Source organism: Marmota monax, unplaced genomic scaffold (genome assembly GCF_021218885.2).
Source record: "Marmota monax isolate L192 unplaced genomic scaffold, Marmota_monax_Labrador192_F-V1.1 WCK01_AAM20220418_F8-fsc00019, whole genome shotgun sequence".
NCBI classification, from domain to species: Eukaryota; Metazoa; Chordata; class Mammalia; order Rodentia; family Sciuridae; genus Marmota; species Marmota monax.
The window spans coordinates 6,198,265-6,225,382 of record NW_026695242.1 but is presented as its reverse complement, the minus strand read 5'-3'; the positions used below and the strand labels follow the sequence as shown (position 1 = coordinate 6,225,382).

The 27,118-nt window shown below is 38.6% G+C and overlaps 1 protein-coding gene across 1 annotated transcript in view; it reads left to right on the top strand.

The window, feature by feature from the left end:
* Mcu (mitochondrial calcium uniporter) overlaps window positions 1–27,118 on the top strand; it is a 192,154-nt gene that overhangs the window by 149,242 nt on the left and 15,794 nt on the right. The window contains exons 3-4 of the mRNA XM_046419789.2: window positions 18,633–18,803; window positions 19,906–20,010. Coding sequence (XP_046275745.1) covers window positions 18,633–18,803; window positions 19,906–20,010 — 276 coding nt within the window. The remainder of the gene's footprint in view (window positions 1–18,632; window positions 18,804–19,905; window positions 20,011–27,118) is intronic.

Here is a 27,118-nt window from a genome sequence, read left to right as displayed (position 1 = left end):
GGGAATAAATGTGGAGTTATACCATGTTAATGAACATGAAGGTATTACAAAGAATTGTTCATTCCCTGCAAATGAATTTGTAAACTCAATCCATTGCTAGTCTAACACTCAACATGAATTTCAAAATTTGTATGAAAGAATAAAACTATACAGACAACTGAGATAAATTTGAAATAGAAAAACAAAGGGGGTATGGTTTACCAAAAGCACATATTAAGACTGTAATCCAAATGTATAATTTTAAAACTGTAATCCAAAATGTATAATATAATTCTTATAATAGAAAGAAAGAAACTATAATCAAAACAGTGAAGTATTGGTGCAAGAAAGATAATTGGAAACAGATGTGCTGGCACACACCTATAATCCCAGCAGCTCAGGAGGGTGAGGCAGGAAGATCAAGAGTTCAAAGCTAACCTCAGCAACTTAGCATGCTCTAAAGCAACTTAGAGAGACCTTGTCTCTAAATAAAATATGAAGAAAAAGGAATAGGGATGTGGCTCGGTGCTTAAGTGCCCCTAGATTCTATCCCCAGTACAAAGAAAGAAAAAGGAGAAGAAGATTATTAGATCAAAAGACATAAATCTTATTTATATGGAAAGTTGATGTGTGATAGAATTGGCTTTACAATCAGAGAAGAAAGTGCAGAGTATTCAATAAATGGTGCTGTTATAATTGACTTATTATATCACAAAAGTGAATTCCAGGTGGCTCAAAGAGTGAATATAAAACACATAACTTGAAAAGGGGGGAATTACATCAGAAACTGAAAACATTGAATAGTGTTGCTAACTCTTAGTTTTCTCTTTATTCGTAATAGGGAAAATGTGGGTTTTCAATGGATAAATGATAATCTTTTTATATAATAAAATTCTGTATCAGAGTTTAAGTGAATGATATATAAATGTGATTCAACTTGGATAAATCCCAAAGCAATAATGAGCATAAAAGGCAAGTTGTATAAGGTTGTGCACAGTGTGATCATTTATACAAAATCTAATCCATGCAGTATATACTACAGTTATTTAATACTGTGTATCAAATTACTGCAAAGGGTCTTAACAACAACAATCCTTTATTATCTCTGTGTTTCTGTGGATTAGGGATTCAGGAATAGTTTAGTTAAGCAATTTGGAGTCTCATAACGTAGTTGTCCCATGTCAGCTAAGAGCTACAGTCATCTGAAGGCTTGATGGGGCTTAGAGGATCCAGGTCTAAAGGAGCTCACTAATGTGGCTCTTGATGGAAGCACCACAACATATAAGCTTCTCTGTAGGGCAGTAGGATTGTCCTCATAGTGACTGGCTTCCCCCAGAGCAAGTAATCCAAGAGAACAAGGAAGAAGCCACAGTCTTTTACCAGGTAGCATTGGAAGTTACACACCATCACTTCTCCTGTGTTCTACTGGTTATGTAGAGCAGCCCTGATTTGATGTGGGTTGAGACTACAAAAGGGTGTGAATGCTTACAGGCAAGACATCCATCATAGAGAGTCATCTTAGAGGCTGGCTATTGTTAGAAACACCAGGTGCGCTAACAATCAGGTACTCTGAGTATAGGGCAAACTACCTTTGCCTGCAGTGCCTGCTACTACACCTGGTTAGCAAGCGGGCAGTCCACCTGTTTTTACCCGTAACACAGTACTGCCCCTTGCTCTGATAGGAGGAGCTCCAGAGTACAGTCTATGCAATTGGCTAATTTTAAAATTTGGGAGGGCAAAGGGAATGTTAAAATGGCTATGATGAGATCTTACATCCCAATTAAGACTAAACACTATATTTTGAAAATGGACCACCAGACTTTCTATTTGTCACACCATTGAAAAATTATGTGGAATGAGGAAGATGGCGGCGAGGGGAGTGCATTGCCCCCGTGTGCTGCATCACTGTGTGGGAGTATGACAAGTCAGGACGGCTAAAGGCTATCTTGTTAGGAATTTCCAGCAATAGTGGGGTGCTCTGGAACCTGGAGGAAGGATTTCCATCGCACGAGGATTGGCTACAGGGACTCAAACACTTTTAGAGATTTGTCGCACGGAGGGTAACACTGCTTATTCAGCAAATCGCCCCGCGGCTAGAGTCTGCAGCACGCGCTGGGAAACGAGGAGATAGCGACGCAGGGATACAGCGCTGCAGTTTCTGCCAGCCGTGCAAGCATCGTACTCAGGGCTGAATTCTGGGTTCGAGACGGGAGAAGGAAGCGGTCCATCTCGGTTCTCCACACTGGCCAGACCACAGAGGAGGCCAGTGGCCACCATGTTGGAGAGCTGACGTCACCATCCCTGTTTTCGACTGACCACAGCTCATTCAGCCATAGAACAGGTAATTTCAGGCTGCCATTCGCCTGCGGCTTGTGGACAGATTGCTGGGGCTCAGTACCTGGGTGCTTCTTAGAGCCTGCTCTTATCGGAGCGAGCACCGAGCGCGGGGCGGCCGAGTTCCGGCTCCCGGAACTGCCCTAGCCCAGGGCTGGGGAGCCTGCGGAGGCTGCTTCTTGGAGCCTGCTCTTATCAGAGCATACACGGAGCACGGAGCGGCCGAGTTCCGGCTCCCGGAACCGCCCTGGCCCAGGGCTAGGAGCCCGCGGAAACTGCTTCTCGGTCCGGGTCCTGCTGAGGGCCGGTCAGGACTCACCCGTTGCTTTGGTTGCCCGGCAAGGGGAACAAAATGCTGCCATTCGCATAGGATACCAACATGGCAGAGATCTGATGTCATCAGAAAGCGGCGGAGGAGAGAACTTCATCAATACCAGCGGCAACAGAAATAGTTGGTCTCCTGGTAGGGGGGGTGAGGCACAGACACCCGAGTCTCTCTCGATTTGTTGTCGAGCCAGAGGGGAGGAGCCAGGCCGCCACCAGCGCCCGGAGAAGGCCCAGCGGCTCCCCGGCGTGGTGACCGCGTGACCCCAATTGGAGAGGGGGCGGAGCGGAGCCGCCACCCGCGCCCGCAAGGTGGGCAGACCCGCGACCCAGTGGTACACGGGCGTGGTAGGAGGGGCAGGGCAGAGCCGCCACCCACGCCGGCAAGGTAAGCAGACCTGTGACAGACTGGCGGGTCAGGCCCAGCGGCCTGCCAGCGTGGTACACAGGTCACCCCAACTGGAGTAGGGGCAGAGCAGATCCTTCCCCCACGCCCGGATCAGGTCCTGCCAGTGTGGTGGTCACGTTACCCCAATTGGAGTGGGGGCGGAACGGAACTGCCACCCGTGCCCACAGGGTTAGCAGACCTGTGACCAACCTGCAGATCAGGCCCAGCGGTCCGCAGGCGTGGTAGGAGGGGCAGGGCAGAGCCGCCGCCCGCGCCTACAAGGTAGGCAGACCTGCGACAGACCGGCGGATCAGGCCCAGGAGCCTGCCAGCGTGGTACACACATCACCCTAATTGGAGTAGGGGCAGAGCAGAGTCACCCCCCGTGCCCGAAAGGTGGGCAGACCTGAGACCGACCAGCGGGACAGGCCCAGTGGCCTGCCGGTTCGACAGACACGTCACCCCGTTTGGAGTAGGGGCAGAGCAGAGCTGCCGCCCGCGCCTGCAGGGTAGGCAAACCTGCAACCGACCGGCGGATCAGGCCCGGTGGCCTGCCGGCGTGGTACACTCGTCACCCCAATTGGAGTAGGGGCAGAACAGAGCCGCCACCAGCGCCCAGAACAGGCCCAGTGACCTGCCGGCGTGGTAGTCACGACACCCCAATTGGAATAAGGAGAGAGCAGAGCCACCGCCCGCGCCTGCAGGAAAGAAACGCAAGCAGAGTATGAAAAGACAAGGAAAGAAAGGACCACAAGCAATGCAGGTCAACGCAACTTTAGAAGAGGTAACAGCTGCAGCAGATGGAATGTCAGATAAAGAATTCAGGATATACATGCTTCAGATGATCTGGAGTCTCAAGGAAGACATTAGACAGCAAAATCAGACAATGAAAGATCACTTCGACAATGAATTACGCAAACAAATCCAGGAAGCAAAGGATCAACTATACAGGGAGATAGAGGTTATAAAAAACAAACAAACAGAAATCCTAGAAATGCAGGAAGCAATAAACCAACTTAAAAACTCAATGGAGAATACTACCAGCAGAGTAGAACACTTAGAAGATAGAACATCAGACAATGAAGACAAAGTATTTCAATTGGAAAAGAACATAGACAGCTCAGCAAGACTGTTAAGAAACCATGAGCAGAACATCCAAGAAATATGGGATAACATTAAGAGACCAAACTTAAAAGTCATTGGGATACAGGAAGGTACAGAACTCCAAACCAAAGGAATGAGCAGTCTATTCAATGAAATAATATGAGAAAACTTCCCAGACTTGAAGAATGAGACAGAATCCCAAATCCTAGAAGCCTACAGGATGCCGAATGTGCAAAATCATAAGAGACCCACACCTAGACACATTATAATGAAGATGCCCAACATACAGAATAAGGAGAGAATTTTAAAAGCTACAAGAGAAAGGAAGCAGATTACATTTAGGGGTAAGCCAATCAGGATAACAGCTGATCTTTCAACACAGACTCTGAAAGCTAGAAGATCCTGGAATAAAATATTTCAAACACTGAAAGAAAATGGGTTCCAACCAAGAATTGTGTATCCAGCGAAATTAAGCTTCAGGATGGAAGATGAAATTAAAACCTTCCACGATAAACAAAAGTTTAAAGAATTCGCAGCTAGAAAACCATCTCTTCAAAACATCCTCAGCAAAACATTACAGGAAGAGGAAATGGAAAATAACAATGAAAACCAACAGTGGGAGGTAGGACAGTAAAGGGGGGGAAAATAATCAAAGAGGAAAACAAACCATGTTTAGTAACAGAAATAAACAAATATGGCTGGAAGAACAACCCATATCTCAATAATAACCCTAAATGTTAATGGCTTAAACTCACCCATTAAGAGACACAGGCTAGTAGAATGGATCACAAAACAAGACCCAACAATATGCTGCCTACAGGAGACACATTTGATAGGAAAAGACATACATAGGCTGAAGGTGAAAGGTTGGGAAAAATCATATCACTCATATGGACTTCGGAAACAAGCAGGAGTGTCCATACTCATATCAAATAAAATAGATTTCAAGCCAAAGTTAATCAAAAGGGATAAAGAGGGACACTACATACTGCTTAAGGGAACCATATACCAACAAGACATAACAATCATAAATATTTATGCCCCAAACAATGGTGCAGCTATGTTCATCAAACAAACTCTTCTCAAGTTCAAGAGTCTAATAGACCACCATACAATAATCATGGGAGACTTCAACACACCTCTCTCGCCACTGGACAGATCTTCCAAACAAAAGTTGAATAAGGAAACTATAGAACTCAATAACACAGTTAATAACCTAGACTTAATTGACATATATAGAATATACCACCCAACATCAAGCAGTTACACTTTTTTCTCAGCAGCACATGGATCCTTCTCAAAAATAGATCATATATTATGTCACAGGGCAACTCTTAGACAATATAAAGGAGTAGAGATAATACCATGCATCTTATCTGATCATAATGGAATGAAACTGAAAATCAACGATGAAAGAAGGAAGGAAAAAGCACACATCACTTGGAGAATGAACAATAGGTTACTGAATGATCAATGGGTTATAGAAGACATCAAGGAGGAAATTAAAAAATTCTTAGAGATAAATGAAAACACAGACACAACATATCGGAATCCATGGGACACATTGAAAGCAGTTCTAAGAGGAAAATTCATTGCTTGGAGTTCATTCCTTAAAAAAAGAAAAAACCAACAAATAAATGATCTCATACTTCATCTCAAAATCCTAGAAAAAGAAGAGCAAAACAACAGCAAAAGAAGTAGAAGGCAAGAAATAATTAAAATCAGAGCTGAAATTAATGAAATTGAAACAAAAGAAACAATTGAAAAAATTGACAAAACTAAAAGTTGGTTCTTTGAAAAAATAAACAAAATCGACAGACCCTTAGCCATGCTAGCGAAGAGAAGAAGAGAGAGAACTCAAATTACTAGCATACGGGATGAAAAAGGCAATATCACAACAGACACTTCAGAAATACAGAAGATAATCAAAAACTATTTTGAATCCTTATACTCCAATAAATTAGAAGATAGTGAAGGCATAGATAAATTTCTTAAGTCATATGATCTGCCCAGATTGAGTCAGGAGGATATAGACAACCTAAACAGACCAATATCAATTGAGGAAATAGAAGAAACCATCAAAAGACTACCAACTAAGAAAAGTCCAGGACCGGATGGGTATACAGCAGAGTTTTACAAAACCTTTAAAGAAGAACTAATACCAATACTTTTCAAGCTACTTCAGGAAATAGAAAAAGAGGGAGAACTTCCAAATTCATTCTATGAGGCCAACATCACCCTGATACCTAAACCAGACAAAGACACTTCAAAGAAAGAAAACTACAGACCAATATCTCTAATGAACCTAGATGCAAAAATCCTCAATAAAATTCTGGCGAATCAGATACAAAAACATATCAAAAAAATTGTGCACCATGATCAAGTAGGATTCATCCCTGGGATGCAAGGCTGGTTCAATATACGGAAATCAATAAATGTTATTCACCACATCAATAGACTTAAAAATAAGAACCATATGATCATCTCGATAGATGCAGAAAAAGCATTCGACAAAGTACAGCATCCCTTTATGTTCAAAACTCTAGAAAAACTAGGGATAACAGGAACATACCTCAATATTGTAAAAGCAATCTATGCTAAGCCTCGGGCTAGCATCATTCTGAATGGAGAAAAACTGAAGGCATTCCCTCTAAAATCTGGAACAAGACAGGGATGCCCTCTCTCTCCACTTCTGTTCAACATAGTTCTCGAAACACTGGCCAGAGCAATTAGACAGACGAAAGAAATTAAAGGCATAAAAATAGGAAAAGAAGAATTTAAATTATCACTATTTGCAGTTGACATGATTCTATACCTAGCAGACCCAAAAGGGTCTACAAAGAAACTATTAGAGCTAATAAATGAATTCAGCAAAGTGGCAGGATATAAAATCAACACGCATAAATCAAAGGCATACCTGTATATCAGCGACAAATCCTCTGAAATGGAAATGAGGACAACCACTCCATTCACAATATCTTCAAAAAAAATAAAATACTTGGGAATCAACCTAACAAAAGAGGTGAAAGACTTATACAATGAAAACTACAGAGCCCTAAAGAGAGAAATAGAAGATCTTAGAAGATGGAAAAATATACCCTGTTCATGGATAGGCAGAACTAACATCATCAAAATGGCGATATTACCAAAAGTTCTCTATAGGTTTAATGCAATGCCAATCAAAATCCCAACGGCATTTCTTGTAGAAATAGAGAAAGCAATCATGAAATTCATATGGAAAAATAAAAGACCCAGAATAGCAAAAACAATGCTAAGCAGGAAGTGTGAATCAGGCGGTATAGCGATACCAGACTTCAAACTATACTAAAGAGCAATAGTAACAAAAACAGCATGGTACTGGTACCAAAACAGGCGGGTGGACCAATGGTACAGAATAGAGGACACAGAAACCAATCCACAAAACTACAACTATCTTATATTTGATAAAGGGGCTAAAAGCATGCAATGGAGGAAGGATAGCATCTTCAACAAATGGTGCTGGGAAAACTGGAAATCCATATGCAACAAAACGAAACTGAATCCCTTTCTCTCGCCATGCACAAAAGTGAATTCAAAATGGATCAAGGAGCTTGATATCAAATCGGAGACACGCCGTCTGATAGAAGAAAAAGTTGGCTACGATCTACATACTGTGGGGTCGGGCTCCAAATTCCTCAATAGGACACCCATAGCACAAAAGTTAATAACTAGAATCAACAAATGGGACTTACTCAAACTAAAAAGTTTTTTCTCAGCAAAAGAAACAATAAGAGAGGTAAATAGGGAGCCTACACCCTGGGAACAAATCTTTACTCCTCACACTTCAGATAGAGCCCTAATATCCAGAGTATACAAAGAACTCAAAAAATTAGACAATAAGAGAACAAACAACCCAATCAACAAATGGGCCAAGGACCTGAACAGACACTTCTCAGAGGAGGACATACAATCAATCAACAAGTACATGAAAAAATGCTCACCATCTCTAGCTGTCAGAGAAATGCAAATCAAAACCACCCTAAGATACCATCTCACTCCAGTTAGATTGGCAGCCATTATGAAGTCAAACAACAACAAGTGCTGGCGAGGATGTGGGGAAAAGGGTACACTTGTACATTGCTGGTGGGACTGCAAATTGGTGCAGCCAATTTGGAAAGCAGTACGGAGATTTCTTGGAAAGCTGGGAATGGAGCCACCATTTGACCCAGCTATTCCCCTTCTCGGTCTATTCCCTAAAGACCTAAAAAGAGCATGCTACAGGGACACTGCTACATCGATGTTCATAGCAGCACAATTCACAATAGCAAGACTGTGGAACCAACCTAGATGCCCTTCAATAGACGAATGGATAAAAAAAATGTGGCATTTATACACAATGGAGTATTACTCTGCATTAAAAAATGACAAAATCATAGAATTTGCAGGGAAATGGATGGCATTAGAGCAGATTATGCTAAGTGAAGCTAGCCAATCCCTAAAAAACAAATGCCAAATGTCTTCTTTGATATAAGGAGAGTAACTAAGAACAGAGTAGGGACGAAGAGCATGAGAAGAAGATTAACATTTAACAGGGATGTGAGGTGGGAGGGAAGGGGAGAGAGAAGGGAAATTGCATGGAAATGGAAGGAGACCCTCAGGGTTATACAGTGGAGGGGGTAGAGAGAGAGGAGGGGAGAGGAGGGGAGGGGGGAGGGTGGAGGATGGGAAAGGCAGCGGAGCACAACAGACACTAGTATGGCAATATGTAAATCAATGGATGTGTAACTGATGTGATTCTGCAATCTGTGTATGGGGTGAAGGTGGGAGTTCATAACCCACTTGAATCAAAGTGTGGAATATGATATGTCAAGAAATTTGTAATGTTTTGAACAACCAACAATAAACAATTAAAAATAAATAAAAATAAATAAAAACTAAAAAAAAATAAAAATTAAAAAAATTTAAAAAAAGAAAAATTATGTGACAAATAGAAAGTTGGACATTGAAAAATATGTGCATGAGTACATGTGTTCCTATCTGCTTACATACATGGTGTGTGTGTGTGTGTGTGTGATGGGAATGGTAAATAGTATTTTCCAACTTCAGGATCATGGTTTTCTTTGGAGAAAGACTACCCTACTTCAGGGTGGATAATTGAACCAGAGCGAGGCTGGACTGAAGCACAGACTCCAAGTAGAACATAGTGGATAGAAGAAAGAGGCAGTGGTGGCCTGGAGTAAGGTGGAGGGAAAACGGGAGTAGTAAGGGGCATGGAGGGATGAGAAGTGTTTTAGAAATGGTATGAAAAGGCATGGTGACTGATTAAATTTGAAGAAAGCCATGTTGTGTCTCTAAGGACAGTCAGAAATGGTGGGTAATTTTCTTGCTTGGGCAGAAATTAAATAATGGTAGTGTTGTTGATTGAGATTATGGAAAGTCAGGGGAAGATGGATTCGATTTTAGGATTTTTGAGTTTGAGGTGTGCCTGTGGGGGACCCCACTGTCCAGGAAACAGTTGAATGTAGCTTTGGGATATCATCAGCATTTACAGGATAGTTGAAACTTTGGAAGGATACAAGACTGCCTGGAGGATAGATGGATTGAGAAGCACAGAAACCTGAAACAAAACTTTTGAACATTTTTAAAGTATGAATAGAGGAAGAATAACCAATGAAGGAGAATTAGAAGGTCTAGACAGAAAGGTAGAAAAACTAAGTGCAGTATTATAGAATCCAAGGGAAAGCTTTTTATAAAGTGAAGGTATAGCTAGCATCATTATATGCTGCTAAAATAAGCAAATAAAGGGCTAAAATTCCCACTGAATGTAGCAGCCTGATATCATATGTGACCTAAAAAAAATATTTTTTTTTTAGTCAAATGGTAAGATCAATATTATCTTTTTGGATTTTATTATTCTTAGCTGTAAAAGAAGAGGTTGGCCTTCTAGCACTGAAATTATGATTATATCATACATTGGCAATGCAAAATATTTCCAAAAGGCTGGGGAAGATATGTGGAAAATAGATACTAGTGAGCTCATAAGCCACTGATATCATCTATCATATATAAAGTTCAACTCAAGTGGCTTTGCAGGGAACATCCACACACACTTCCTTGTGTCGTTGCCGTGGCCCTTCACAGGAGGTCCTCAACATACACACAGTTCATGTTCATAAAGTGATGTGGGGACTTCACCCTTTTAGGTTTTAGTGGAGATTTTACCCATTATTTTGAACACCAACAAAACCCCCTGTGTTTTCACAAGCATTTTTTAAATATCTGAATCATAAGCATTTACATTTTATTAAAATTTTTCCTTCCTTCTCTCTTCCCTTCCTACTCCCTCCCTTTCTTCCTTCTTTCTTTCTGTGTATAGGGGGTGGGGGGTGTCGGGGACACGTTTTGCCCCAAGCTGACTTTGAACTTCAGCCTCCCCAGCAGCTTTTATGGTTATTTTTCTACTCCTGGTACCTTAAAGGTGTGTGTGATAGATATATATAGATATAGATATATAGATATCTATATCTATATATATTCCTTCTTCTCTCCAAGTGTTCATAGGTCCTGCACTGCTCTTTTTAGGGTGCATAATCTCATGGCGTTTTGTTTTTATACCTAAATGTATTGTCATGTTCCAGCTCTTCAGTGTTCTTGTCGGATGCTTTTCACTTTCAGGTTTCTGTGAAGAACACTGTTGATGAACATACTTGGGTTATTATTATTTTTTTGATATGGAAATCAAAGCAAAAGATCAAAAAATGTAAACCAAAGAGCCACTTGATGCAATTTACACTTTAAAAGACTTTACTCTAGAGAAAAGTAGCTGATAGTGGTCATTATGGTAAATGTTCATTGTGACTGTTCACTTCAGCCATTTATTTTGTATATTGTAAAACTTGGGGAACTTTGGTAATTGCTCTTCTTTGGTTGTAAGCCAAGAAATTGAACATTTACATCACAATCTAGTATGTGGGAAGATGACCTGGGGATTTATTTCAAAAGCAGCATTATAATAAAGGTTTTCAGCTGGAAAATGTATTACTCCGTGCAGAGTTACTCAAAGCTTTCATATGTCATTCCTTTGAAAGTCTTCCTGTCCTTTTAAAGGATGAAGTTAAACTGGGTACAAAAGACCTTCATTTTCTCTGTTGACTTTGTCTCAGTTATTTTAAAACAGTAACCCCTAGGCACTTACCTGTGAAACTAATGTTTTAGTGAAATCTTACCATTGTTAGGTGTTTAATACTCACAAATTCTTATCTTTTATTTAAATTCATCTCTCTGTGCCTCTTGAGATCTGTGGTTAATTGGTCTTTTTCACATTTAGAAAGAAGATAATTGGGGTGAAAAAGAATACCAGGTTAATAATAATCACCTAATTTTATGACCCCATCATTATTAATACCTATAGAAGAGAAAAATATTTGTGTATGAGGAACTCTCTGAGCACTGGATTCATTTCTAAGAGTTCTTTAGAAAAGGAAAATGACCAATCTTTCAAATATTACAAATTTTCAAATACTTCATGCTGTGTAGTATTGTTGTTGTTGTTGTTTTTGTTTTGGTACCAGGAATTGAACTCAGGGGCACTTATACTGAGTCACATCCTCAGCCCTTTTTATTTTTTATTTTGAATCAGGGTCTTGCTAAGTATAAGTAGCTGAGGGCCTCACTAAGTGGCTGAGGCCAGCTCTGCAATTCTCCTGCCTCAGGCTCCCGAGTCTCTGGGATTACACGAATGCACTACCACACCAAGCCCATATTATTATATTGACCTCTTCTTCCTTAAGAAACAAATTATGCAGGAAGGAACAAGGCAATGGAGATTTTAGACTTTGCTTCTTTTAATTTTTATGTAAAAATTCAAATCATGTGTTCATGGGAACTTGTATTCTGCTACAAACAACTGAAACATAGACACAATATCTGAAGCAACTATTTTCAGATGCTGGACAATAGGCAGCACAATCCTGTGATTCCCCAAAGAAAATGTAAAGAAGTGGTTGACCCTGCATTACCTCAGCTTACAGCCTGAGGAAGCTTCCAAGCTGCAAAACAAGGATAGGAAACAGAGCCCAGTCACCTAGTGGAAATGAAAAAAAAAAAAAAACAAAACAGAGATTAGAGCTAGTGAACAACAAGGTTTCTGGAATTTGTGGGACAAAGATCCAGAGAGGAAGGAGCTATGAAGAGTTTCACAAATCTTCATAGCATCCCATGTGAGGCTTTGGCTGAATTCTAAATTCTAAGACTGGCTAGAACAACCTCCTAGGAAATTCATTTATCAGGAGCTATAAAATGAATAAATCTCAATGCTCATACAGGACCAGCCATAATTTTCTTTCCCTTCAGCCAGAGTGGATGCCTGGCTGTTTATCTTTTTCACTTTTTGTTGTTGTTGTTGTTAATGTGGTTCTGGGGATCGAACCCAGGGGAGAAACCTCATTAACTACAGGACCTTCAAACATGAAGAGAGAGCCTATAGAATGGGAGAAAATCTTTGCCACTGCACTTCAGGTCACTAATCTCCAGGATATATAAGGAACTCAAAAAACTTAACACTAAAAAGCAACCCAATTGATAAGCGGACAAAGGAACTGAACAGGCACTTCACAAAAGAAGAAATATGATCAGTCAACAAATATATGAAAAAAGTTTAATATCACTAGCAATCAGAGAAATGCAAATTAAAACTACACTGAGATTTCATCTCACTCCAGTCAGAATGGTATCAAGAATACAAGTAACAATAAATGTTGGCAAGAATGTGGGGAAAAAGGTTCACTCATACATTGCCGATGGGACTGCAAATTGGTGCAACCACTAAGGAAAGCAGTGTGGAGATTCCTCAGAAAACTTGGAATGGAACCACCATTTGACCTAGCTATCTCCTTGATCTATACCAATAGGACTTAAGATCCGCATACTATAGTGAGACAGCCGCATCAATGTTCATAGCAGTTCAATTCACAATAGCTAAACTATGGAACCAACCTAGGTGACCTTCAAGAGATAAATGGATAAGGAATATGTATTCCATATACACAATAAAATACTACTCAGCCATAAAGAATGAAATTATGGCATCTGCTGGTAAATGGATGGAACTGAAGAATATCATGCTAAGTGAAATAAGCCAATCCCCCCAAAAAACAGGATGAATATTCTCTCTGATATGCAGATGCTAAAGTACAATGGTGGAGGGGGTGTTTACCTGATTGGATGGCCAGGGGCGGGGGGATGGAGGAAGGGAGAGGGGATGGAATAGGAAAATGATAGAACGAATCAGCCATTAATTTCTATGTTCATATATGAATACATGACCAGTTTAAATCCATATCATGTACAACCACAAGAATGGGAAGTTATACTCCATGTATGTATGATACTTAAAATACATTCTATTGTAATATGTAATTAAAAATAACAAAATTTTAAAACTAAAATAATAATAATTAATAATAATACAGGGATCTTCAATAGAGACTCCAAGAACTACACCTGGAAAGTGGGGCCAAATTGGTCCTAGAATAAAAGATTCTTTACCTCTATCATAAAAGAGATTTTTAAAGTCTTGAAAGAACCAATATAATATATATATATAATTTACCTACATAAAAAAATATAGCACTCAAGAGGGTAAAATTCAAAATGTATAATCAGCACCCCAAAATAACTGTGCATATGAAGAAGCAAGAAAAGATGCCCCCATGAGTCAATAGAAACAGACATAGAAATGACACAAGTGGTGAAATTAACAGCCAAAAATGTAAAATTGCTATTATAACTAGGATCTTTATATTCAAGGGGGGAAATGGAACTTATAGAGGTGAAAAATATATCTGAAATGAAAACAATGAAGATAGAATAACAAAATATTGGATACTACAGAAGAAGAGGTTCATGAACATGAAGTAGATAGCAATTGAAACTGTTCAAAATGAAACTGAGTGGGGGAAAACCTGAAATATATGAAGAAAACCTCAGGGACTTGTGAGACAACATCACACACTCTAACATAAGTATAATTGGAATCATGGGAGGAGCAGAAACCAAAAAACTTTTGAATAATGGTCAATTTTTTCCCAAATTTGATGAAAACTATAAGCCCACAGATCTTAAAAATTTAACAGTTTCCAAGTCGAATGATCATAAAGAAAAGCAAAGCCTTCCATAGTCCAGTTGTTGAAAACCACTGGGCTTGGTGGCTCACACTTATAATCCCAGCTGCTTGGAAGACTGAGGCAAGAGGCTAGCAAGTTGGAGGCCAGCCTCAGCAACTTGGTGAGACCCTGTCTCAAAATAAAAAATAAAAAGAGCTGGGAATGTGGCTAAGTTGTAGAAAGCCCCTGGATTCAATCCCTAATTTTGTTGTTGAAAACCAATTATAAAGAGAAAATGTGAAAAGCAGGGAGAGGAAAAAAAGACGTGTTACATAGAGAAACAAGGATAACAATATACCAAACTTTTTAATGTGTATGTGCAAAAAAAGCAATGTCATTGAGTTCTTTTAAAAGTGCTGAGGGGGCTGGGGTTGTGGCGCAGTGGTACAGCACTTGCCTAGCATGTGTTCGATTCTCAGCACCACATATGAATAAATGACTAAAATAAAGGTTCATCAACATCTAAAAAAAATCTTTTAAAAAAAGTGCTTAGGAAAATAAATGTCGGCTAGAATTTTTATGTATAATTAAACTATCTTTCAAAAATAAAGATGAAATGAAAACTTTCCAGACATACAAAAGCAGAAATAATTCTTGTCAGCACACCTGTGCAACCGAAATGTGTAAGGAAGTTTTTTAGACAGAAAGAAAATGATACCAGAAGTAAATTTAGATTTATACAGGAGGGTTAACCAGTATCAAAGGATAAATATAAAAGATAATTTTTCCTCATTTTAAAATTTCTGAAAAAGTTAATCAGTTGTCAAGGTGAAAGTAATGCCTTGACAGTAGCACACGGAATGCAGCAGGGGCAGGAGACACATGTTATAAGACTAACTGTATCTGAAGTGAGTGGCTAGTATTTGAAGATTGACTATAGTAAGTTAGTTTGTATTGTAAGCCCTAACTAAGCAGGGTTGAGCAAACTGTGATCCACAGGCCAAACCCAGCCTGCTGCTTACTTTTTGTAAAGAAAGTTTGTTGGAACACAGCTATGCTGTGCCTATTTGTTTACGTATTGCCCACGGCTGCTTTTGTACAACAGTGGAAGTTTGTAGTTCAACAAATCGTAAGACCTGTAAAATCTAAAATACTTAATACTTGGCCCTTTACAGAAAGAGTTTGCCAACACCTGCTTGACAGTAACCCTTTAAAAAAAAAAAAAAAAAAAAAGCAATCCAAGAACCCAAGAAGGTATAATTAAAAGCTAACGGTAGAGATTAACATAATTATAAAAAATATTCAGTTTATCTTTAAGAAAGGGTAAGAAAGAACAGAGGAAAATGGAAAAACAGTTAAGTCAAATAAGAAGTATGCAGCAAGATGGTATACTTAGCCATACTGACAATTACATTGAATGCAAATTTTATATATAATTTTTAAAATATTTTTAGTTGTAGTTGGATACAATACTTTTATTTTATTTATTTATTTTTATGTGGTGCTGAGGATCGAACTCAGCACCTCGCACATGCCAGGTGAGCTCTTTACCGCTGAACCCCAGCCCCAGCCCCAGCCCCATATACATAATTTAATTAAAAGTTAGATTGTCAGTTTGGATAAAATAGCAAGACCCATATGCTTTAGACAGGAAACCCACTTTGAATTTGAAGACATGGATAGGTTAAAAGTAAAAGGATGGTAAAAGTCCTTTCTCTGTCCTGCAGGGGATTTATTTCAGGAAGCCCCTGAGATACCAAAATCTACATATACACAATTCCTTTTTATAGCAAGGTGTGGTACTTGCATGTTACCTACACATCTCGTCTTTTATACTTCAAATCATCTCCAGATTACTTACAATGCCTACACAAAGAGAATGCTGTGTTAACAGTTGTTATATACCGTATTGTTTATTGAATGACAAGGAAAAAAGTGGGTACATGTTCAGTGAAGGCATTTTTTTTCAAATATTTTTGATACGCATATGATTCTGCCACAGATACAGAGGGCCATCCGTACCAAGAAAATATCCACACAGAGACTTCTAAGCAAACATCATAAAAGCTTCATTTATAGTAACCAAAGACTAAAACAACCAAATGTCCATCAACATGTGAATGGATAAAGAATTGTGATATCTCTATATAGATATGCTACTCACAAACAAATGAGCTATATTTACATACAACATCAACAAATGGCATAATCATGTTAAGGGAAAGAAACCCGGTACAAAAGGTTACATGCTGTGTGATTCTATTAACATAAAATACTATAAAATCAAACATAAGGGGCTGGGGTTGTGGCTCAGCGGTAGAGCGCTTGTCTCACGCGTGTGAGGCACTGGGTTCTATCCTCAGCACCACATAAAAATAAATAAAATAAATAAAGATATTGTGTCCATCTTTAAAAAAAATCAAACATAATCTGTGGTAACAAAAATCAGGTCATTTGCTAGAATTAACTCAGGAAATTTGGGAGAATAATAGAAACATTCTTTATCTTAATTCTTGTTTCAAAACTCATCAAATGTCCACTTAAAATATATTAAGAGTCTAATTTTTTAGGGCTGGAGGTGTAGTTGGGTTGGTAGAGCGCTTGCCTAGCATGTATGAGGCCCTGGGTTTAATCCCCAATACCACCAAAAAAAGAAGAAGAAGAAGAAAAATGTATTTCGTTATTTGCAAGCTCTATCTCAGAGTTATTTTTTTTAAGAGAGAGAGAGAATTTTTTAATATTTATTTTTTAGTTATCGGCGGACACAACATCTTTGTATGTGGTGCTGAGGATCGAACCTGGGCTGCACGCACGCCAGGCGAGCGTGCTACCGCTTGAGCCACATCCCCAGCCCTCAGAGTTATTTTTTTAATTCAAATCATGAATGTTCTAGTGTGAAATTTTTGTATTCACTGTAAGTCTTATACATTATTAGAATGGGCAAGGAAATAAAATGTAAATGACAACTATGGAAAGTTTGATGCTTTTGGAATCTCCAGCCAATTACTCTCACCTTTCTCCAAACTATTTAATTTTGAGGGGTATGAATCCTTGGATGCATAGTGGAATGCAGCTTTTAATTCTTAAAAGGAGAAAATAAAAAAACATCATCACTTATGTATCAGATGGTGTGCTGTTTTAAGTGGTTTGTTTCACTTATTTCTCAGGATGGCTCAGTGACTTAGTGATTAAACCCATTTTATATGTGCAAATGTGAGGCTCAGAGAAGTTACACAAACCCCCAAAGATACAGAGCCAAGATTCAACCCTAAATTTGACTCCAAAGCTTCTCCTCCTCTCCTTCCCTCCTCCTCTCCCTCCCCCGTCCTCCCTCCTCTCCCTCCCCCCTTCTCCCTCCTCCTCTCCCTCCCCCCCTTTCCTCCTCCTCTCCCTCCCCTCTCCTCCCTCCTCCTCTCCCTCCCCTCTCCTCCCTCCTCCTCTCCCTCCCCCCCTTTCCTCCTCCTCTCCCTCCCCCTCCTCCTCTCCCTCCCCCTCTCCTCCTCCTCCTCCTCCTCCTTCTTCTTCATGCTAACAGCAATTTTAAATGTTTAGTTGCTTGTGTGAAATTTTCTGGTTTAAAACTTTATTTTAAAAATTCATTTGAAAAGTATTCTGAAAGGATATTATTTGACATTCATTTTATGGACTAAGACTCTCTAAATCAAGGCTACTAAGGACAAAAAACAAGGAAATAAGAAATTTTTGCCATTCAATTATAGAAGATCCCTGTAATTCTATAGCTTATAATATTTTCCTTCATAACTTTTTGTTATAAAATCCCAAATAGTTGAGTTATGGCTTCTGGCTAAGCTCAGGATGATGGTCCAAAGGACATGAAAGGAATTAGTTTTGGTTATATCATGTTAATATTGTATAAGAGAATGCTTCTTAGGCGCTTTGGAATAACATTGTATTCTAAATAATGAGTTTACTCCTTGAGCATGAGCCTAATTTATTAGTGTATTTTAAGAAGATATTGATCCCTAGTGATTTTTTAAAGCCCTGGAATCCAAGAGCCACCTCTTAATAGGCTGTGGAGTCTGGCCCTGCTGTCCCTGGCTACTTTTTAAAATGTTAATGGAACCAGGACTTATATTCACCAGTGCCAAGAACTCTACCTCTTATTCCTAAGAATGCCTCTGTTTGACACCCAGAAGACAATTCCATGCCTATTTTTTTTTATTATTTCTTTGGTTTTTTTCATATCCAAAAAATAAATTCCTTAGGTCTCTTTGATCTTCCGTAGCCAGTTCCCTGACCAACCTACAACTAAAAGCTAAAGGGCATAGTCATAAACACTCTCTGAAAACATTTTAAGCCACACTAATAATAATAGACTCCATGTGAAAAAAATAGTAGTAATATGGCTTTAACTTATAAAAAAATTTAGTTATCATATATTTGTGTATCTTTTCCATTCAGATGTGACAGTGGTTTATCAAAATGGGTTACCAGTGATATCCGTAAGGCTACCATCCCGGCGTGAACGCTGCCAGTTCACACTCAAACCTATCTCAGACTCCGTTGGTGTGTTTTTACGGCAACTGCAAGAAGAGGATCGGGGAATTGACAGAGTTGCGATCTATTCTCCAGGTATAGTCACCTTCGTTTTTAATTTTCACATGCTCTCATTTCTCCCCACACTATTTCTAGACATACAGACACAGGTCACAGCAAAAGAATATCATACTGTTAATTTTAGAAAGCTTTTTGCTTAGCAAGTGCCAGAAGACACCAATTTTTCTCCCAGTAGTTCTCAGGGTATAATTATTCAGTTTTAGCAAATGTATATGCACAGGGAGTCTCATTCTAAAGCAACTCACACGTAATGCCATGGGCAAGGATGAGCAGTCAAATCACATTTTATGTTATGGAAACCTTTCTCAGTACCTTAGGCATTGAATAAATTTTTCTAATAGTTGAGCCCTCATCCCTGGAGAAATATTAGATCTTCTTTTTAGATCTTCTTATGTTTTTCACATAAATAGAGCATATAATTTGAAAAGAATATAAAATAAGTCACTAAAAATTCCCATTTGATATATAATATGTTTAATTAATTATTTTTAAGTGCCTTAAATTTTTTTCTTTTGGAAAAATTCAAAACCTACAGAAAACTTGAAAAACTAATATAATAAGTACCTATTTACCTTTTACCTGGTCAGTTATTAACAACTGCCACATTTCTGTTTAAGTATTTTAAATATATGCCCAATTGATCTAGTAATGTAATTAATAGACCAACTTGGTGTACTTGGCTCACCCTATCATCCATCCCTGCTGAATTAATTAGCAACGAATCTTGAGTATACAGAAAAGCACCATATGCTAGAAAACATTGGCTTTTTAAAAAATTAACTTAGCCAGCTTCCATCATAGACAAATGTAAGAAGTCCATTTAGCTTTCTCAGTGACCCTAGATTTCCAACTGACATCTAAAATATATAGTCAGAAATTATTTCACGTGTTAATACAGTTGCAGTAAAAATGTTTTGTTAAATCACTTTTGAGACCTATGAACAAAGAGCTTCAGACAATCTAAACTTTGACCATAGAGCTGGGGTGTGAAGCAAAAGATTAACTGGAGTTTAGAAGAGAAGAGATAATTTTAAAAACCTGCTTTGAGGATTGCTTTTTCCTGACCATTCTTGAATAATTATGGACATATGACAAATTTAATTTCAAATTTTCACAGATGGCGTTCGAGTTGCTGCCTCAACAGGAATAGACCTCCTCCTCCTTGATGACTTTAAACTGGTCATTAATGACTTAACATATCATGTACGACCACCAAAAAGAGGTAAAAAAAAAAAAAAGTAGCATTCATAAGGCAGGAAGGGTGTTGGGGAAGAACTTTATTTTATGTGCTTCCATGTTCTCTTAAACATTGTAACTGGCATTAATCTCTCTCTCTCTCTCTTTTTTTTTTTTTTTTTTTGGTGTTAGTAGGAATTGAACTCAGGGACCTTAGGCATAATAGGCAAGCACTTTAGCACTAAGCTACAACCCAAGCCCTTTTTATTCTTCTTTTGTGGCAGAGTCTTGGTAAGCCCAGGCTGACCTAGAACTTGGCCATCCTCCTTGCCCCATCCTCCCCAGTAGCTAAGATTATAGACATGCACCACTGCACTGAACTCTGTTGTCTTGAAAAGAATATGAAATAAGGCATTAAAAATTCCCATTTGATATAACATCTGTTTCATTTATTTTTAAGTGCCTTAATCTTTAGTCTGAAAGTCAGTTATTGTACACATGCTCCTTGGTTTATAATGGGGTTTATAAACCTATCATAATTTAAAATACTGTAAATTGAAAATGCATTTAATACACCTACCAACTGGCTATCACAATTTAACCTAGTCTACCTTAAACTTGCCTACAACATGCACATTAGCCCACAATTGGGCACAGCCGTCTAACACAAAGCCCGCTTTATAATGTTGACAATCTCATGTGCACTCACAGATGGGTGTTTTAGACATGATGGGATGCAAAAACCCAAAACACAGTATCCATAAAACAACAACATAACACACTGCAGATGTGGGTTATTTAGTCTCATGACCACGTGGCTGACAGGGAGATGCAGTTCACTGCTGCTGCCACCCAGCGTCACAGAGTACATCGTGCTGCACAACACTAGCCCAGGAAAAGGTCAAGGTTCAGACTGTGGCTCCTACTGAATGCATATCATTTTTGCACCAACACAAAATAAAAAAATCCTAAGTGAGAACCCTCTTTACAATAGTGGTCATTAAAAACTTTTGAAATATGTGTGCTTTTGTGTGAAAAAAAGTAAGGTGCTCACCTAAGGTACAAATTTTAAGAGAATACCATCTTTGGTATTTAATAATCAATATAATTAATGTAATCAAGATAAATAACATTTTAATCCCCTTTTTTTCTTTTCATTTCTTCCTTTTGTTTGTTTGTTTTGGGGATTTTGGGGGGAGGGAGAGTTTGTTTTTGTTATTTTCGTACCAAGGATTGAACCTAGGGGCACTTAACCACTGAGCCACATCTCTAGCTGTTTTTTATTTTCTATTTTGAGACCCTCTCAGAGGGTCTCTCTGTGTTGCCCAGGCTGGCCTCAAGCAATCATCCTGCTCAACCTCCCATGGAACTATAGGCATGCACCATTTCCTACTTGAAAAGCAAAAACAAAGTTAGTGCAAAAAAAAAAAAATCCATAATGAACAAAATACAAAAATTTAAAAGAGTCAATATTACCATTTTTATTTTCATTCTTAGCTCCAATATGGCTCTGCACAGTATGGATGCTAAATAACCCTCGAAAATATCATTTTGAGTTGTATCTTTTTGGATCACTTCTCTCTTTGCCCTTGATATTCATTGTCAATTCCTGCTGCTGTTGATGCCCCTTGCACACTGTTCCTTCCATCAGCCTCCTAGGACTTTCCTGCTTTTGAACCTGCTTTTAATAATTGGATCTAGCCAGACCTAGTGGCACACGCCTGTAATCCCAGCATTCAGGAGGCTGAGACAGGAGGATCACGTGAGCCCAGATAGAAAAAGTTCCAACTGAAGGCCTAAGTTTTAAATACCTCTATAGTCTAGTGGTTCTCTTTCCCTCCCTCTGTCTTTCCCTGCCTTTCCTCATTCTGGATTCCTTCACTGTTTTCTGAACTGTGCTCCATTCTTTGCCATCTCTGTTTGCTCATGCTTCCTTTGCATAAGATGCCTTTTCCTCCTACTTCCTCACTCCTTATTTTCTCATGTCAAAATTATCACTGTCAGCTCCTCCATGACATCTTGATGACTCTATTCTTTCTTCCTCTGACGCCCAATCAAACAGAGGTGATCTGTCTCTTCACTCAGTTCTGCTTGATTCTGTGACTTGTATTCCCCATCAACTCAGGGGGTCCTTCCACGTTAGGGAACAAAACAGGTTAACTGTAGTAACATTTGGTTGTTGCGAGGCCACATTCTCTTCTTTGTTCAGTTGGTTGAGATGGTAACTAGATGAACTAAATAATAAGATCTTATTGAGGGCTGGAGTTGTGGCTTAGTGGTAGATTGCTGCTTGCCTAGCATGTGTGAGGCACCGGGTTCAATTCTCAGCACCACATACAAATAAATAAAAATAAAGATCAATCAACAACTAAAACATATTTTTTAAAAAAGACTTTATTGAATCAGATTTTAAATTGGAATAACTGAACATGTAGACCAGGAACCGCTAGCTGTCAACTATGCTTATGTGTTATTTTTCTTTATTCCTAGAAATTCTCTAAAACAACAGAAGTACAGGCCTTATTATACTCAGTGTTTTTTGTGAAATACATAAAGAATTCATTCTGTTTAGATTTTCTTTTGTATTGCTAACATTTTAAAAGTTGACTGATAATTCCTGTGTAAAGTGTAACAATAAGAAAAATTAAGATATAAGCTTCCACATGTTATGTTGTCACAAACTGAAGGTATTTTGAACTATGACTGACCAACTTTTGTTTAATATTGTATTTTTCAAACAAAAGTGAATGTTTGGGGTTTTTTGTTTTATTTTATTGTTGTTTTGTTTTTGTTTTTTTTCTTTTTGACAGGCTATTTCCAGGACAAATAAGGAAAGCTAAGGTAGAAAATTAAAATGGGGCAGGTGCGGTAGCACACACATGTAATTTCAGAAGCTGGGGAAGCTGAGGCAGGAGGATCCTGAGGCAAGTTCAAAGCCAGCCTCAGCAAAAGTGAGGCTAAGCAACTCAGTGAGACCCTGTCTCTAAATAAAATACAAAATATGGGGATGTGGCTCAGTGGTCACGCACCCCTGAGTTAATCCCTGGTACCAAAAAAAAAAAAAAACAAGGAAGAAAGAAAATAATTGGGGAATTATTTATATTTTATTTACTGGTGTTGGCAGCACTAACAGTTCTTTCTTTGTATCTCAGAAACTTCTTCTGTAGAAGTAGTTTAAGGTCTGAGGTTTGCAAGGGTCAAAAGTCTGTAATTTACACGAAAAATTGCAAATTGAAGGGTAAAATTCAGTGGCATCAGTAGCAATATTCTTGTAGAATTTTAAAAGACTATTTATGTATGCTATTTTTTATTTACTTATTTTTGCATTGCTGGGGATCCAACCCAGGGCCTTGCACATGTTAGGCAAGTACTCTACCACTGAGCTACATCCTCAGCCAACTTTAAAAAACTTTTCAACATTTAAATTCATACATCAAAATGCTCTTACCTCTGCTTTTAGCCTATGAGAGATCTCTCATAGGCACTCAAATAATATTGTTTAAGTCCCCATTTTGTTTTCCCTGATTTTTAAACTACAGTAAAGAAAAAAAATTAATAAAGTGCAAAACAAGTTTTAATTTTACTTACCACATACCACATTCCTGTCTCTTATTGAGGCGGGTGCTGTTGGTGTCTGAGGCACCACTGATCTCTTTCAACTGAGTGCATTAAAGTAAGAGAACAGTTTGAATTTCTGTATTTAGGAAGGATGCAGTCCATTCTAATGAGTAAGTAGGTTCCCCTTCCCCACATTGTAACTCTTTAGAGAAGGCTAAGTGGAGGAAAGAAATTGAAGGCAGTATAAAGGCTTTGAGTGTCAGATAATGAACATTAATACTAGGGATTTTATATACATGGTTTTTGCCAAGTAGCTGAGATTGGCTTTGAATTTACAATCCTCCTGCCTCAGCCTCCCAGGCCTCCCTGAGACTATGGTGTGTGCCATCTCACCCAGCATTCATTTCTCTCTCTCTCCCTCTCCCCCATTCTCTCATTTGTTTTTTTCCCTGTTGATGGGAATCTTGGAACTAAAAATACCCTATGAGTGTCATATAAACTATAATTTCATATACCAGACACTGAGGCCAGAGGCTTATTCATATAGAGTTTAATATAGCAACATTCCATGATTATGTGAGATTGGAAGTTTGTAGGTGTTGTGGATCCTTAAGTGTTGATAGCCTGACCAAAGTTGGAACAAGGAAACATATCACAACAGTAAGGCTAGCAGCTCCATAATATTCTTTTTTTATATTTTATTTTAATTGTAGTTGGACACAATACCTTTATTTTTATTTTTTTTATGTGGTGCTGATGATTGAACCCAGCTCCCTGCATGTGCTAGGCGAGCGCTGTACCACAGAGCCACAACCCCATCCCTCCATAACCTTCTTTTAGTAATCAGAGCTGTATTTAACTGGATTCCTCTCTAACCACTGCAGGACGAGAGGAGTAACCTATCTCATTTAGACGGTTTCAAAATTTAATTAAACCTAAAATGGAAGAAAGATTCTAGAAAGGATCACAAAAAGCCCTTCACCCAGTCTATGCCAAAGTAAAATTAACTACCTCTCTCCTATTCTTAGAAAAAGAGAGAACATATCCTATATCACTAGAGGATAGAATGTGTGTGTGTGTGTGTGTGTGTGTGTGTGTGAGAGAGAGAGAGAGAGAGAGAGAGAGAGAAAGAGAGAACAAGAATGAACCCAGGGCTTTCTATATTAGAAAGCATACTTTTTGTGCTAAGGAGAATCAGTCTGATTGGTACCACTAAATCCCTTCTCCTATTTATCCATCCAGAGTATATTGAAGACCTTGTTTCTCTCTTAATGATATAAATTATTTAAGCAAAGAAGTTGAGTAGACAAACCAAATACCAACAATAATGATTGCCTCATTAGAGCCCAAATATCCAAAATCCTTCCCAAACCACATTTGTGGCTGAAAAAAAAAATTTCAGTGCCCGTTATATTAGCATGTCTCCCCTGTCTTTCTGTACCTTAATTATCCTGGAATCAATAGCCTGTACAGTAACATTAATAAACATCTAATTGCCTTTTAGTGAAGCATAACACCAATCATCCAGAGTGCTATTGTTAAGCTGTTTTCAGATTTATTTTCCCTTTTTCTATAACTTCATCTCTAAGTATGTGGGCAGATTTTTCAGGGCCAAGGATTTGTGATTATTATTCTCCTCCACTATGACAGTACCTTGGAACCATTTTTTTCCTGTCAAGAAAACCTGACAAAATAAATCATAAACTCTTGAGTCTGCCAGCACTTTACTGATGCATAATCAGAAAGATAACAACTGTATATTCAGCCAGGCCTCGTATTGGACATCTGTGAGCTATCATGTAGTTTATTATTTTCTCTTTTTTCATTGTTATTAGAGAGTATTGCTGTTACACATTAATTTTTTTTATTTGTTTAGAATAGATAATATACTTATAAGGTTCAACTCCCAAAGTCTAAAAGGAGTTTGGGGAAAAGTCACCTCATTTCCATTCCCCAGCTACCCATTTTCCTCTGCATCATCGAGCACTGTTCTTGGTTTCTTAAGTCTCCTGCCAGGACACTGTATGCATTTATAGGCAAATACGAATGCATGTTTTTCTCTTTTTATGCAAATAGTAACATACCATACATACTGTATCAGTCAGGGATCAATTGGAAAACAAAACTACATGATTATTATGGAATAAAAGATTTAATCTGGGAGTAAGACCTTGTACAATTGCAGATGAAGATGAAGAAGTAGGAGTTGGAAAGGAAAGGAAGAACTTGGACAGTCAGAGAAGGTCAATAATTTTGAAGCAGTGGCACAGGTGGGCAAATCAAAACATGACAGGGAACCTGGAAATCCAGGCCCATCCCATTTTTAGGGTAGAACTGTTGGAGCACAGAAAGAGAAATTCTTCAGTGTTATCAAGTAGAACTTTCTGTGGTGTTGGAAATGTTCCATTTCTGCATCATCCCTCAGTCACATTTAGCCACTGAACCCTTATAATATGGCTAATGTAACTAAGGAACTGAATTTTTATTTAATCTTAATTAATTTAAATAGCAGCATGTAACAGGTTGGGGAAATGTTAGTCAAAGAATACAAAATTTCAGGGCTAGGGTTGTGGCTCAGTGGTAGACCCGCCTAGCATGCCTGAGGCACTAGGTTCGATCCTCAGCACCATGTAAATGTAAAATGAAGATATTGTGTCCACCTAAAACTAAAAAATAAATATTAAAAAAAAATACAAAATTTCAGTTCGGAGGAATGAGTTAGGACATCTGCTGTACAACAGGGTGACTACAGTTAGCAACACTGTATTCTCCAAAACTGCTCAGAGTAGATTTTGTGTTTTCACCACCAAAAAAAAAAGAAAAGAAAGAAAGCCACAAAAAAGTATGTTAGCTCAATTTAGCCTTTCCAAAATGTATACATATTTCCAAAAAAAGTATGTGACAAATATATGTACATAATTATTAGTTGTCAATTTAAGATAAATAATAAGTTAAAAATAAATAACTAGGTGTGGTGGTGCATGCCTGTAATCCCAGTGGCTCTGGAGGCAGAGGCAAGAGGATCACAAGTTCAAAGCCAGCCTCAGCAACTTAGCAAGGCCCTAAGTAACTCAGTGAGACCCTGTCTCTAAATAAAATATGGAAAAGGGCTAGGGATGTGGCTCAGGGGTTAAGTGCCCCTGGGTCCAATCCTGGGTACCAAAAAATAAAATAAATAATAAATTAATAAATAGCAAATGTGGCTAGTGGCTACCATATTGAACAGGACATCTTTAGAAGTTTGCCTTTCAATGTGGCCCTGTTTTGCTGCTAATCAACAGAAGTAACAGTTGGAAAAAAAAAGAGATGGATACAGAAGAGAGGAGAACAGGCACAGCTGATATCTGCAGACACCTGTGCATCTGTCTCACTACTAAACACCCTTCAGGCTCTATTTCACTTTCACCTTCTAATCTCCCCTGAATTTCTCTTTTGGTTAACCCTGATTCAGGACAATACAGGGAAGGATATTGCAGGAAACATAATACCAATTTAGCAGATTTACCATGTTTAAAAACCATTAAACTGCAAGACTTGGTGGTACATGCCTATAATCCCATGATCCTGAGATAAGGGGATTGCAAGTTCAAGGCCAG